General features: G+C 52.9%; 1 protein-coding gene across 8 annotated transcripts in view; it reads right to left on the bottom strand.

Annotated features, from left to right (window-relative positions):
• The window catches only part of TNRC18 (trinucleotide repeat containing 18), a 112,433-nt gene that overhangs the window by 41,476 nt on the left and 58,394 nt on the right, over window positions 1-12,563 (bottom strand). For 6 of the 8 annotated variants that reach the window (XM_054248864.2, XM_054248872.2, XM_035291986.3 and 3 more), the window contains 5 exons: window positions 9,605-9,780; window positions 8,856-8,992; window positions 8,553-8,681; window positions 6,450-6,621; window positions 2,971-3,331 (listed from right to left, as the gene is read on the bottom strand). In XM_054248864.2, the coding sequence (XP_054104839.2) occupies window positions 2,971-3,331; window positions 6,450-6,621; window positions 8,553-8,681; window positions 8,856-8,992; window positions 9,605-9,780 (975 nt within the window). The remainder of the gene's footprint in view (window positions 1-2,970; window positions 3,332-6,449; window positions 6,622-8,552; window positions 8,682-8,855; window positions 8,993-9,604; window positions 9,781-12,563) is intronic. The other 2 variants (XM_078358107.1, XM_035291989.3) reach the window with 1 other exon arrangement.

Here is a 12,563-nt window from a genome sequence, read left to right as displayed (position 1 = left end):
AAAGTGAGGCTGTTCATTTGACCATTCCCAGGTTGGGAGCGGTGACTCACTCCAGTAATCCCAGCACTTTGGGAGGCCAAGGCAGACGAATCACCTGAGGTCAGGAGTTTGAGACCAGCCTGGCCAATGTAGTGAAACCCTGTCTGTACTAAAAATCAAAAAGCTGGGCGTGTTGGTGGACACCTGTAATCCCAGCTACTTAGGAGGCTGAGGCAGGAGAATTACTTGAACCTGGGAGGCAGGGGTTACAGTGAGCTGAGATCACACCACTGCACTCCAGTCTGGGCAAAAAGAGCAAAATTCTGTCTCAAAAAATAAAATGAACACTCCCTCACACGCACAAGAGTGAACATACCAGCTCGGAGCACCCCAGAGACCTCAGGGACAGAGCTCATCTCTGACCTCCAGCTCCACCCCATCCACGTCCACCTGAAAACGGGGGAAGTGGGGAATTCGTCCAGCTACCAGCCAGACCACATCCACAGACCCCATTCTCTCAGAAGATCAAAGGAACAGCAATCTACCCGCCATTTCCCTGAACCCACTTTACGTTTCCAAAATGAGCAGAGATTGAGAGAGTGAAAGAAATTCTTCCCTTCCCCCTCATAGTGAAGAGTCTCTGGCACCATCCCTCTCTGCTGGTGCCCACACAATGGCCAGGAGCCTGAGCTGTGCTGCTCTGATCACACCCATCCCAATCAGAGAGGCAAGGAAGCCACGACACTGTCACATGTCCTCAGCACAGAAGGCACAAGCCAGCTGCTTCACCCACATCCATGGGGAGCATCGGTCCTGGTGACCCACTAGCCCAGGCCAGACAAAACACATGCACTCCGAAAAAAAAAAAAACCAGCAGCTTATTCTGTGCCAGGGGCCACGTTCAGCTCTCTGCCCACGTGAGCTCACTTAAGGCCCCCAACAGCCCTGTAAAGCAGGTGACGATACTTTAACTCCGAGTCCATAAACACTATTTCCTTTCCTTAAGATAACACGGTTTATTATATCAGTAAACGTGTCCACTTTTTGCACTTGACGTCAAACTCCCCCTTCTCCACCCATGAACCGGCCAGGGCCAATGAAAAGCTCCAGACACACAGAACCAGGCAGTTGCCAAAGTAAAAGCCCTCCCCGCCCCAGGGCCTGGGGATGCCGAGAACAAACACCAGACACTGGCATGGCCAGAACCCAAGAAGCTCCTCCTGGCATCCCTGCAGCAACCACAAACTTAGCACCTGATCACCCTGGTCATGAGGTGTTCTGTCCACAAATACTGAGCGAGCACCCACTACCTGCCAGGCAGCAGGCTCTGGGCCACAAGAGGCCATGACCCCGAGGACACTCCAATCCAGCAGTCTCTAGTTAAATGAAATAAAACTCCATTCCTCAGTCCCACCGGGACTGCTCTATTTCAAAAGCTCAGTAGCAGCTGGAAAAGGTAGCTCACGCCTCTAATCCCAGCACTTTGGGAGGCTGAGGCGGCAGGATCTCTTGAGCCCAGGTGTTTAAGACCAGCATGGGCAACATAGCAAGACTCAGCCTCTATAAAAGTAACACTACATTAGCTGGGTGTAGTGCTGTGCACCCACGGTCCCAGCTATTTGGAAAGCTAAAGCGGGCGGATTGCTTGAGGCCAGGAATTCCAGACTGGCCTGGAAAACAGGGAGACCCCATCTCCACAAAAATAAAAATAAATTAGCTGCACATAGTGGTGCACAGCTGTAGTCCCAGATACTCAGGAGGCTGAGAGAGGAGGATTGCTTGAGCCCTGGTGCTTGGGCACCAGCCTGGGAAAGACAGCAAGACTCTGTCTCTACAAAAAATTTAAAAATTAGCCAGGTATGGTGCTGCACACTTAGTCTCAGCTACTTGGGAGGCTGAGGTAGGATGACACCTTGAGCCCGGGAGCTCAAGAGTGCAGTGAGCTGTGATGGCCCCACTGCACTCCAGCCTGGGGGACACGGAGAGACCTGTTTCAAAAAACACAGGGCACGGGGGCACAGCCTGTAATCTCAGCACTTTGGGAGGCCAAGGCAGGTGGATCACTTGAGGTCAGGAGTTCAATATCAGCCTGGCCAACAAGGCGAAAACCTGTCTCTGATAGAAAAGAGAAAAACACCTGGGTGGGGTGGCACATACCTGTAGTCCCAGCTACTTGGAAGGCAAAGAGAAAAATCGCTTGAACCCAGGAAGTGGTAGTTGCAGTTAGCCAAGATCATGCCACTACACTCCAACCTAGGCAAAGAGCGAGACTCCGACTCAAAAAAGAAAACAACTCAATAGCCACGCATGTTTTGTGGCTACCGCAGTGGATAGAGCAGATGTGGGACACAGTCATGGTGGCAGCAGATTCCAGTGGATGGTGGGTCAGGCCGAACCGGGTTTAACCCCGAGTCGCCTCTTCGCACCCCGGCGCCCACACTCCTCTCTGGCTACTGGGCCTCAGCATACCGCGCAACAACATGGGGGTACCTGCTGTCAGAGATGCCACAGACACCATAACGCTAATGAAGCCCTGCATCCAGAGCCCAGCACGGCGCCCGCTCCATAAACGCCGATTCCATCAACACTGCGACAAGGCTGCAGTCCACACAGGAACGCGCGTGGCCTGCGGGCAGGGAGTCCGGTAACCTCTAGGCGCTCCCGGCCTCTCTAGGCCAAACAGCCACAAACTCTGTGGTGCGCAAGGTGTTAAGGAGGCAAGCGGACCGCGGGCAAGAGGGCAGGCGGATTTCAGCTTCCAACCGCCAATCACGGGCGCCCACCAATCACAGGCACCTGCCCAGCATCACGCTCGCCAATCACAGGCAGATGCGCTTCAGGTGGCCTCCCTCCCACTTGCGGCTTGGAGACCATGCAAAACCCAAGCACCTTAGTGCGCCCCAGACAGAGAAGGGAGGAGGAAGGTGGAAAGAAGAGGGGAGAAAAGGGGACAAGCAGCGGACCAGAGGCGGCGTGGCATCCGCTACTTACTGTAAGAGTAGCTGCTCACTTCCGAGGCGAAGGGGGAATGGGCCGATTTGGGCTGGCCTCTGGCCTTAAACCCCACCTCCATCTTCCGGGCTTTGGCGGCCCTTTTGTGTTTACCTTCTCTGGAGGATTTCAGAGACAGGCCGAGGCCTTTGGCCAGCGCCTTCCTGTCCTTGCCCAGCAGGCTGTCGTAAGGAGTCAAGTACCTGCCGCAGCCCCCGCCAGTTTTCGATTTCCCCCCAGTACTGTCCGAAAACTTGAAGGGCGATTTCAACTTGTCCTGCTTGGTGAGGGAGAGGGCCTTGTCGAGCTTGCTTGCCAACTGCTCCTGGTCGCTGGCCATCTTCTTCTTCTTAATTTTTAGCTGGAGAGGGAAGTTGGGTTGTGGGTTAAAACATTTGGCAAAACAGGGTCCTGGGATTCAGAACACGTGCTCTGCCCAGTTTGGACTCCAGTCCTTCCCCTGCCTGTGATTTTTAACTCCTCTTAGCTTCAATCTCTCATTTTTTTTTTTTTCTGAGACAGAGTGTTGCTCTGTCACCAGGTTGCAGTGGTGCAATCTCGCCTCACTGCAACCTCCACCTCCTGGGTGCCAGCGATTCTCCTACCTCAGCCTCCCAAGTAGCTAGGACTACAGGCATGTGCCACCACACCCGACTAATTTTTGTATTTTTAATAGAGATGGGGTTTCACCAAGTTGGCCAGGATGGTCTTGATCTGTTGACCTCGTGATCCACCCGCCTCAGCCTCCCAAAGTGCTGGGATTACAGGCATGAGTCACCGTGCCCAGCCAGCTTCAATCTTTTATTTATTTATTTATTTAATTTTTGGAGACTGAGTCTCACTTTGTCACCCAGGCTGGGGTGCAGTGGCACAATCTCGGCTCACTGCAATCTCTGCCTCCCAGATCCAAGTAATTCTCCTGCATCAGCCTCCCGAGTAGCTGGGACTACAGATGGGCACCACCACACCCTCCTAATTTTTGTGGTTTTTAGTAGAGACAGGGCCATGTTGGCCAGGCTGGTCTGTAACTTGTGACCTCAAGTGATCCACCCACTTCGGCCTCCCAAAGTGCTGGGATTACAGGCATGAGCCCCCAATTTTTTTTTTTTTTTTTTAAGACAGGGTCTTGCTCTGTCACCTAGGCTGTAGTGTAGTAGTGCAATCACAGCCCACTGCAGTCTCAACCTCTGGGCTCTGTGATCCTCCCACCTCAGCTTCTCTGGTAGCTGGGAATACAGGCGTGCGTTACCACCCCTGGCTCATTTAAAAATTTTTTTTCTAGAGATGGGGTTTCACCATGTTGCCCGGGCTGGTCTCAAAACGTTTGAGCTCAAGCCACACTCAAAAGTGTTGGGATTCCAGGTGTTAGCCGCGACTGGCCAGCTTCAATGTTTACACTCTATAAAATGGGGATATTTATGTCTGGGCATCCCAAGGTGCTTCTGAAGATGAACTCAGATAAGGTACGCAGCGATCACAGTGCCTGGTACAAGGTAACCACATATTAAATAGCTGCTGTTGTGGTTAAATTTATCGCTGGCACTGGCTCTCCACTGTACTGCCTGGTGCCTCCTAAGAAAGCACTTCAAGCAAGCGGTACTGCCAATGGCCTGGAGAAGGCAGCTGGATACAGGGAGGAAAGAAATCAAAATCAAAAACCCGTGCGGCTGATCTGCCTATCTTTACCACCTACGGCGGCTGACAAAGACTACTGCACAATCCAAACCAGCCCGTCCAACTAAAGGGGCTGAAAGCTGCCAAAAAAAAAAAAAAAGCCTCAAGTGTTCCTTGGATGCCTGAAGCAAAAAGAATGATTAGAGATTTCACAGATTAAATTCCTGCCTGCATGTCGATCGTCAACTATAGTCATTTGCCGAAGTGAAACATGCAGTTTCAAAGACATTAATGCCCCACGCTTGAACATTTTCTATTTTCTTTTTGTTGCTGTTGAGATGAAATCTTGCTCTGTCGCCAGGCTGGAGTGTAGTGGTGCGATCTTGGCTCACTGCAGCCTCCGCCTTCCAGGTTCAGGCAATTCTCTTGCCTCAGCCTCCCAAGTAGCTGGGATTACAGACGCCCACCACCATGCCCAGCTAATTTCTGTATTTTTAGTAGATAGGGGGTTTCACCATGTTGGCCAGGATGGTCTCCATCTCTTGACCTCATGATCCACCCACCTCAGCCTACAAAGTGCTGGATTACAGCCTAGCCTCTTTTTAAAATAATTTTTTCAGAGAAAAGGTCTTGCTGTATCACCCAGCCTAGAGTGCAGTGGCATGATCATAGCTCACTGCCAATTCCCTGGCTATAAACATGTGGCTGAGCTCAAAAGAGAGGGTCGAGCATGGTGGCTCACACCTGTCATCCCAGCACTTAGGGAGGCCAAGGTGGGTGGATCACCTGTGGTCAGGAGTTCGAGGCCAGCCTGGCCAACATGGTGAAACCCCATTTCTACTAAAAATACAAAAATTTAGCCCGACGTGATGGCAGGTGCCTGTAATCCCAGCTACTTGGGAGGCTGAGACAGAAGAACCACTCGAACCCTGGAGGCGGAGGTTGCAGTGAACCAAGATCGCGCCACTGCACTCCAGCCTGGGTGACATAGTGAGACTCTGTCTCAAAAAAAAAAAAAAAAAAATTACCCCTTTACACTGGGCTTTATGGGGAGGGATAACAAGGTACACTGTATTCACAAAAAGCACCTTAAATGGATGATTTCAATGCTCTGCAGAAATAAGAAGAATCAAGGAGTTGGCTCCCAGCCCATTACCCCTGGAGAGTTCAGAGAGGAAATTACCATGGCACCAGCCCTTGTGTCTCAGAACTACAGAATGGCAAAGCTGCTCATTAAACAATTACACTGTTAACAGAGCAATTGCATTATTTGGTCAGGAACCTGTGTCTCTGCTCGGCTTTAGCAAAGGGTCACGCAGCACACAGAGGGAGACAGCTTTTAGAGCTCCCGTCTCTGAGGCTGTGCTACTTCTGACCTCCTCTGGGCCATAATTTCCCCCTCTGTGCAATAAGGAAGATTGGAGAAGAATCATTCTGGCACTAAGACAACCATTCCTAAGGTTTCTGTACAGGAACAAGGAGCCTGCAAAGGAAGTGTGAACTTTTTTTTTTTTTGGGAGACAGAGTCTCCCTCTGTTACCCAGGCAAGAGTGCAGTGGTGCCATCTCGGCTCACTGAAACCTCTGTCTCCCAGGATCAAGTGATTCTCCTGCCTCACCCTCCCAAGTAGCTGGGACTACAGACACATGCCACCATGCCTGGCTAATTTTTTGTATTTTTTAGTAGAGATGGGGTTTCACAGTGTTAGCCAGGATGGTCTCGATCTCCTAACTTGGTGATCTGCCCGCCTCAGCCTCCCAAAGTGCTGGGATTACAGGCAGGAGCCACCTCGCCTGGCCAGGAAGCATTAACTCTTAACATACCCATACCAGTATCTCACACACCTGGAAGACTGGGTTACTGACCTGACTTATGAAGTCAGACGAGGTCTCATGTTCATCCCAAGTCTGGCTCCTCCCCCTGGCTTTCCCCATTCCAATGAGGGCATCATGTTCCTCCTCGGGCCCTTTGTGTCTCTTCCGTATCCCTGCTCCCAGCTCATAGTCATCTGACGTCAGCAGAGACTTGTTGCTCAGCCTGAAATGCAGACACACTACCGGTCAGCACCCTGGCCAGACGTGACTTGCGGGCTCGGGTCCACCCTCGTGGCCCTGAAGGGTTGGGCTCTGGACGCTGAAGCAGACAGTGATGCCAGAGTCACGCGCATGGGGAGAGATGGTGGATCTTGTAAAACTACGGTGCTGTAACTCTGGGATATTTCTGAATGAAGCAGAATGAGAGTTTAAGGTGAGAGGAGGAAAAAAGTCAGCGTTTTCGTTCTTGTGTGCTTTCACTCGTACACTCACACACACACCTCTGTGCGGTCGGATACCTGGTTCACCAAATCGTGCCAAGAACAAAGATCAGAAATGCCAAGGAAATCCACCAGAATGGCAGGGGGAGTTTAGATCACAAGGTTACACAAAGAAGGATTCCAGCCTGCCTTTTCCAGCAAGGGAAAAAACAAAAACAAAATGAAGGGGCCATTTGCTGGTCTCCAGAATCCTGTGCACAGTGGCAGTGGGGACACAGAAATGGCCCAGAAGCCCCACTTGCCTGCTTTAAGCTGAAACTTCCCAGGTGATCAAAGCAGCCAATCTGGACCAGGCACTCACTGTGTGTCTTGTACTGTTTTAACAGTGGCTTTATAACTTAGCCACAAAGAGCATTTGGTACTGCTATACATATATAGATAAAGATATATATATTTTTTCTGAGATGGCGTCTCACTCTGTTGCTCAGGCTGGAGTGCAGTGGCTCAGTCTTAGCTCACTGCAGCCTCCGCCTCCCCAAGTTCAAGCGATTCTCCCCTTAGCTGGGATTACAGGTGTGTGTCACCGTGCCTGGCTAATTTTTGTATTTTTAGTAGAAATGGGGTTTCTCCACATTGCCCAGGCTGGTCCCAAACTCCTGACCTCAAGTGATCTGCCCACCTCAGCCTCCCAAAGTGCTGGGATTACAGGCGTGAGCCACTGCACCCAACCTGAGTACTTTTTTTTACAGATGAGGAAACTGAGGCTGAGGCTCAGAAAAGCTAACACCTGGCCTGAGGTTAGTCACACCAAGGAGTGGCGCTGGGACTCAAGAATGGAAATGCAAACAGTGTAGGCCGCACCCCTGACCACCACGCTGCTGGGCCGCAGCCTCCTGCTGTCTTCTCCAGGAGCCTCTCCACTCCCCTGCTGTGGCCAGTAAGGGGGGTCTTTTGCAAGACATGGGAGCCCTGGGGCTGCTTCCTCCTGAGAAGACCTGTGGCTGTCCCACTGCCTCTTCTGTGCCCTCTGAAGGCCCCTGAGCTCCTGCTTCCTCAGGGCAGGTCTTGAGCCATCAAGCGGCTCCAACCCCTTTCCTTGATGGGCTGCATTCCGCTCGTGCTACAGACACCCAGGGAAGGACAAAGCATCTCTCCTGTGCACGCCTTGCCCTGCAGGAAAAGCTCTCGCTCCAGCAGGCATTCAGAAAGACCCACACAGGCCCCCCACAAAGCTGCGACCGCCACCCAAGGAGGAAGAGCTTGTCCCCAAAGTGCCCGAAGAAGCCAGCCCTGGTGTCAGGCGGGACAAGTCAGCAGGTCCGGCACTGCGGAGAACAAGTGACGGCTGGGTCACAGCCCGTCCCAGCAAGGCCGGCAGCCCAGCGAGTCCCTCGGCAGGGAGGAGGCGCGTGGAAAGGAGGAGGAATTAGGCCCTAGGCGTGAGGAGGCAGGCATGGCAGGAAGACAGGTGAAGCGCTTGGGTTAGGACACAGGAAATCCTGTCGCAGGAGCCATCCTCCTGGCTCAGCACTGGTCTCGCTCCCTCCTGGTCCGGGCAGCACAGGCAGCACTCCCCAAGGGCCACCACTGCAGGTGGGTCAGAGCCCAAGGGACACGAGGTCCCCCAGCACCCAGAGGCAGGCCCCAAGTGGGGCCCGGGCTCCTCCCCTCAAGCTCTGTGCCAGTCCCCGACCCACCGAGGGGCCAGCCTTACTTTCCGCCACTGTTGCGGCTCTTCCCTCTCTTGCGGGGGGGCGACAGGGCGCTCGGGGCGTGGGTCCGTTTCCGCGGCCTGCCAGGGCCTCTGCGTGCCAAGCTTCTATGGGGTTCCTCGCGCCTGTCCCTTAAAAAGAATCACACGCTTGGCTGTGACGCTGGGAGGCGGGCGGGGCGCGGAGAACGGGCACACGATGCGTACACGGCGCCGGGTCCACGCACACCTCAACAGCTGCTGCGCGCCTGCGGGACTGGCCGGCCAGGGTAGGGGCCCCACGGGGAGGGCAGGGGGCACACTCACTCGGAGTCCCGGCGCCGCTGCAGCTTCACCAGCTCACGCTGCTTTTCCTTGTACTGGCGCTGGACCTCGGCCAGCCGCATCCGGAAGTCCAGCTCCAGGGCATCCATGTCCTCCAGGGAGGACTTCATGGCATACATCTAGGGAGGTACCAGGAGAGGAGGAGGAGAAGGTGAGGATGCCGCCACCCACCGACCGCCCAGATGCCCATGCTCACGGATAGGTCAGGGGAGACTGCACAGGGAGGCAGGACTCAAATCCCACCACTGCCACCTCCTAGCTGTGGCCATGGCCTCGTCGAAGGTGAGGGAGCCTGTACCGGCTCTGCGAGGCTGTGGCAACACTCACTTAGAAGGCAGGCCTGAAGCACAGTGCTTGCATGTGACACCTGCTCCATCACTGAGGGCCATCGTGTCATTTATAAACAGAGGCTCAGCTCGGGGATGCTGCTACCCCAGGCACCTAGGGCCAGAACTACACATGACCCTGGGCTACTCTCCAGCTGATCACGCTGCGACTCACGTCTTGTACCTGACATGCTGGTAGATGGGTAAACTGAGTCCTGAGAAGGGCACCCGCTTGCCCAGAAACACATAGCACATCAGCACAAGGAGCCAAATAGCTCAGCACAAGTAGCTCAGGCCTCTCTGGCGCCCAAGCCAGCCACGCCCCAGGCAGTACGGCACCTCCATAGAGGGGACTTCCACCCGGCCCGGCCTGCGTGCGCCAGGGAGGAAGACGCCGCCACTCACCCGCTCCTCCTTCTTGCGCATCCAGCTGTACTTCTTGTTGGGCTTCAGCTCCCGGGGCAGCCGCAGGTTCTTGAGCGGGTCCACCACAGGCCCATCCAGCACCTCCCTCAGCATGTGGCTGCCGGCTGCCAGCAGGCTCTCCAGGGAGGGCCGTGCCACCAGGGCCCGCTCCACACCTGCAGACAGGAGGCAGGTAACAGGGAGCCGCTGCCACTCACTCCCAGACCCCAAACCTGGGGGTGCCGAAGCCCAGAGCAAGCGCAGGCCCAGGCCACACGCCCCCATCCCCCAAGGTGCTGAGTGAACAGAGGCTTTTGTGACAGGCAGGAAGTCCTGAGCATCTCTAGACAAGAAGAGGAGGGAAGGCTGGGCATGGTGGCTCACGCCTGTAATCCCAGCACTTTAGGTGGCTGAGGCAGGTGGATCACCTGAGGTTGGGAGTTCGAGAGCAGCCTGATCAACATGGAGAAATGGCAAAACCCTGTCTCTACTAGAAATAAAAACTAGCCAGATATAGTGGACGCCAGCTACATGGGACACTGAGGCGGGAGAATCGCTTGAACCTGGGAGGTGGAGGTTGCAGTGAGCTGAGCTCGCACCACCATACACCAGCCTGGATGACAGAGCAAGACTCCATCTCAATCAATAAATCAATCAATCAATCAACCAATCAATAAATAAATAGAACAGGGGCAAAGGCAGCATGTCCAGCACCGGGTCCTGTGCTCTATGCTCAGAGAACACCAGACACAGCAAAGCCCCCAGAGGTGCGCCTCCACAGGGTTCTTCCCGGCACTATGGCTCTCCTTCCGCTTACCTGTACGGACATTTTTCCGCAGTGAATATGCATGGCTCTTATAATCATAAAAAAAAGAGCCCAGGATGAAAAACACGAACCTTTGGATAACCGAAAGGTATCCAAAGAAGAAAGCCCTCTTCCTCCTCCAACATACAGGTCCCTCCCTCAGGAGGCCACTGTGGCTGCAGTTTCCAGTAGACAGTTCCAGAAATGATTATGCACATTTAAATACACAGGACATACACGGGTATCCTTTAAAATATAAAAATAGGCTAGCGGTGGTTCACTCCTGTAATCCCAGCACCTTGGGAGGCCAAGGCGGGTGGATCATTTGAGGTCAGGAGTTTTGAGACCAGCCTGGCCAACGTGGTAAAACCCCATCTCTACTAAAAATCCAAAAATTAGCTGGGCATGGTGGTGTACACCTGTAGTCCCAGCTATTCAGGAGGTTGAGGCACCAGAATTGCTGAATTTCGGGAGGCATGAGTTGCAAGGAGGCAACACTGAGCCACTGCACCTCAACCTGGACAACAGAGTGAGACTCCCATTCAAAAAACAAAAATTAAAGTAAATATAAAGTGGGTGCCTGCAGTCCCAGCTACTTGGAAGGCTGAGGCAGGAGGATCACTTGAGTCCGGGAGGTTGAGACTGCAGTGAGCCATGATCACACCACTGCACTCCAGCCTGTGCAACACAGCCAGCCCATCCTCAAAGAAAAAACATATATACACATATATATATGTAAAAATGACCTCAGGCCAGGCAATGGTGGCTCATGCCTGTAACCCCAGCACTTTGAGAGGCCAAGGCAAGCATATGGCTTGAGGCCAGGACCAGCCCGGCCAACATGGCAAAACCCTCTCTCTACTAAAAATACAAAAATTAGCTGGGCATGGTGGTGGCCATCTGTAATCCCAGCTACTTGGGAGGCTGAGGCACAAGAATCGCTTAAACCTGGGAGGTGGAGGTTGCAATGAGCCATCATCAACCCACTGCACTCCGGCCTGGGCCACAGAGGGAGACTGTCTCAGGGAAAAAAAAAAAAAAAAACAACAATGATCTCAATCAATACATAGCGTATCACACTTTGCTTTTTTTTCTGCTTAACAGCTTTTTTCGTATTAGCACAAAACAAACATCTACCTCATTATAATCAGCTTGAACCTTATTAAAAACTGCCATCTCTAAAGGTCAAAAACACTAGAATGTCAGCAATTTCAAATGGCCAAACGTAGCAAGCAGCAGCAGCTTATGCAGAATCATGGGGGGAGGGCGCACAAAGGGTAGCCTAGAATGTTCTTGTATTGATGAGTGTTTTTTGTGTTTTTTTTTTGAGAATGAGTCTCACCCTGTCACCCAGGCTGGAGTGCAGTGGTGCGATCTTGGCTCACTGCCACCTCTGTTGACCAGGTTCAAACAATTTTCCTGCCTCAGCCTTCCAAGTAGCTGGGGTTACAGGTGCGTGCCACCACACCCAGCTAATTTTTTTGTATTTTTAGTACAGACAGGGTTTCACCATGTTGGCCAGGCTATAGTCTCAAACTCCTGACCTCATGATCACCCACCTCAGCCTCCCAAAATGCTGGGATTACAGGTATGAGCCACCATACCACCCAGCTAATTTTTTTTTTTTTTTTTTGCATTTTTAGTAGAGATGGGTCCTCGCCATGTTGCCCTGGCTGGTCTTTTTTTTTTTGAGACGAAGTCTCACTCTGTCATGTCACCAGGAGCGGTGGCGTGATTTAGGCTTACTACAAACTCCACCTCCTGGGTTCAAGCAATTCTGCCTCGGCCTCCCGAGTAGCTGGGATTACAGGTGTGCAACACACTACACCCAGCTATTGTGTGTGTGTGTGTGTGTGTGTGTGTGTGTGTTATTTTCAGTAGAAATGGGTTTCACCACATTGGCCAGGACGCTCTTGATCTCTTGACCTCATCATCTGCCCACCTTCGGGCCTCCCAAAGTGCTGGGATTACAGGAGTGAGCCACCATACCCGGCCCCAGGCTGGTCTTACAACTCCTGGGCACAAACAATCCTTCCGCCTTGGCCTCCCAAAGTCCTGGGATTACAGACATGAGCCACTGTGCCCGGCTGACATTCTCTTTTTAATCTAAAATACCAAATTTTGTAAAGGTCCACATGTGCTTGAGAAGAAAAC

This window comes from Callithrix jacchus, chromosome 2 (assembly GCF_049354715.1).
Source record: "Callithrix jacchus isolate 240 chromosome 2, calJac240_pri, whole genome shotgun sequence".
Classification (NCBI taxonomy): domain Eukaryota; kingdom Metazoa; phylum Chordata; class Mammalia; order Primates; family Cebidae; genus Callithrix; species Callithrix jacchus.
This window is presented reverse-complemented; position numbering and strand designations above follow the sequence as displayed.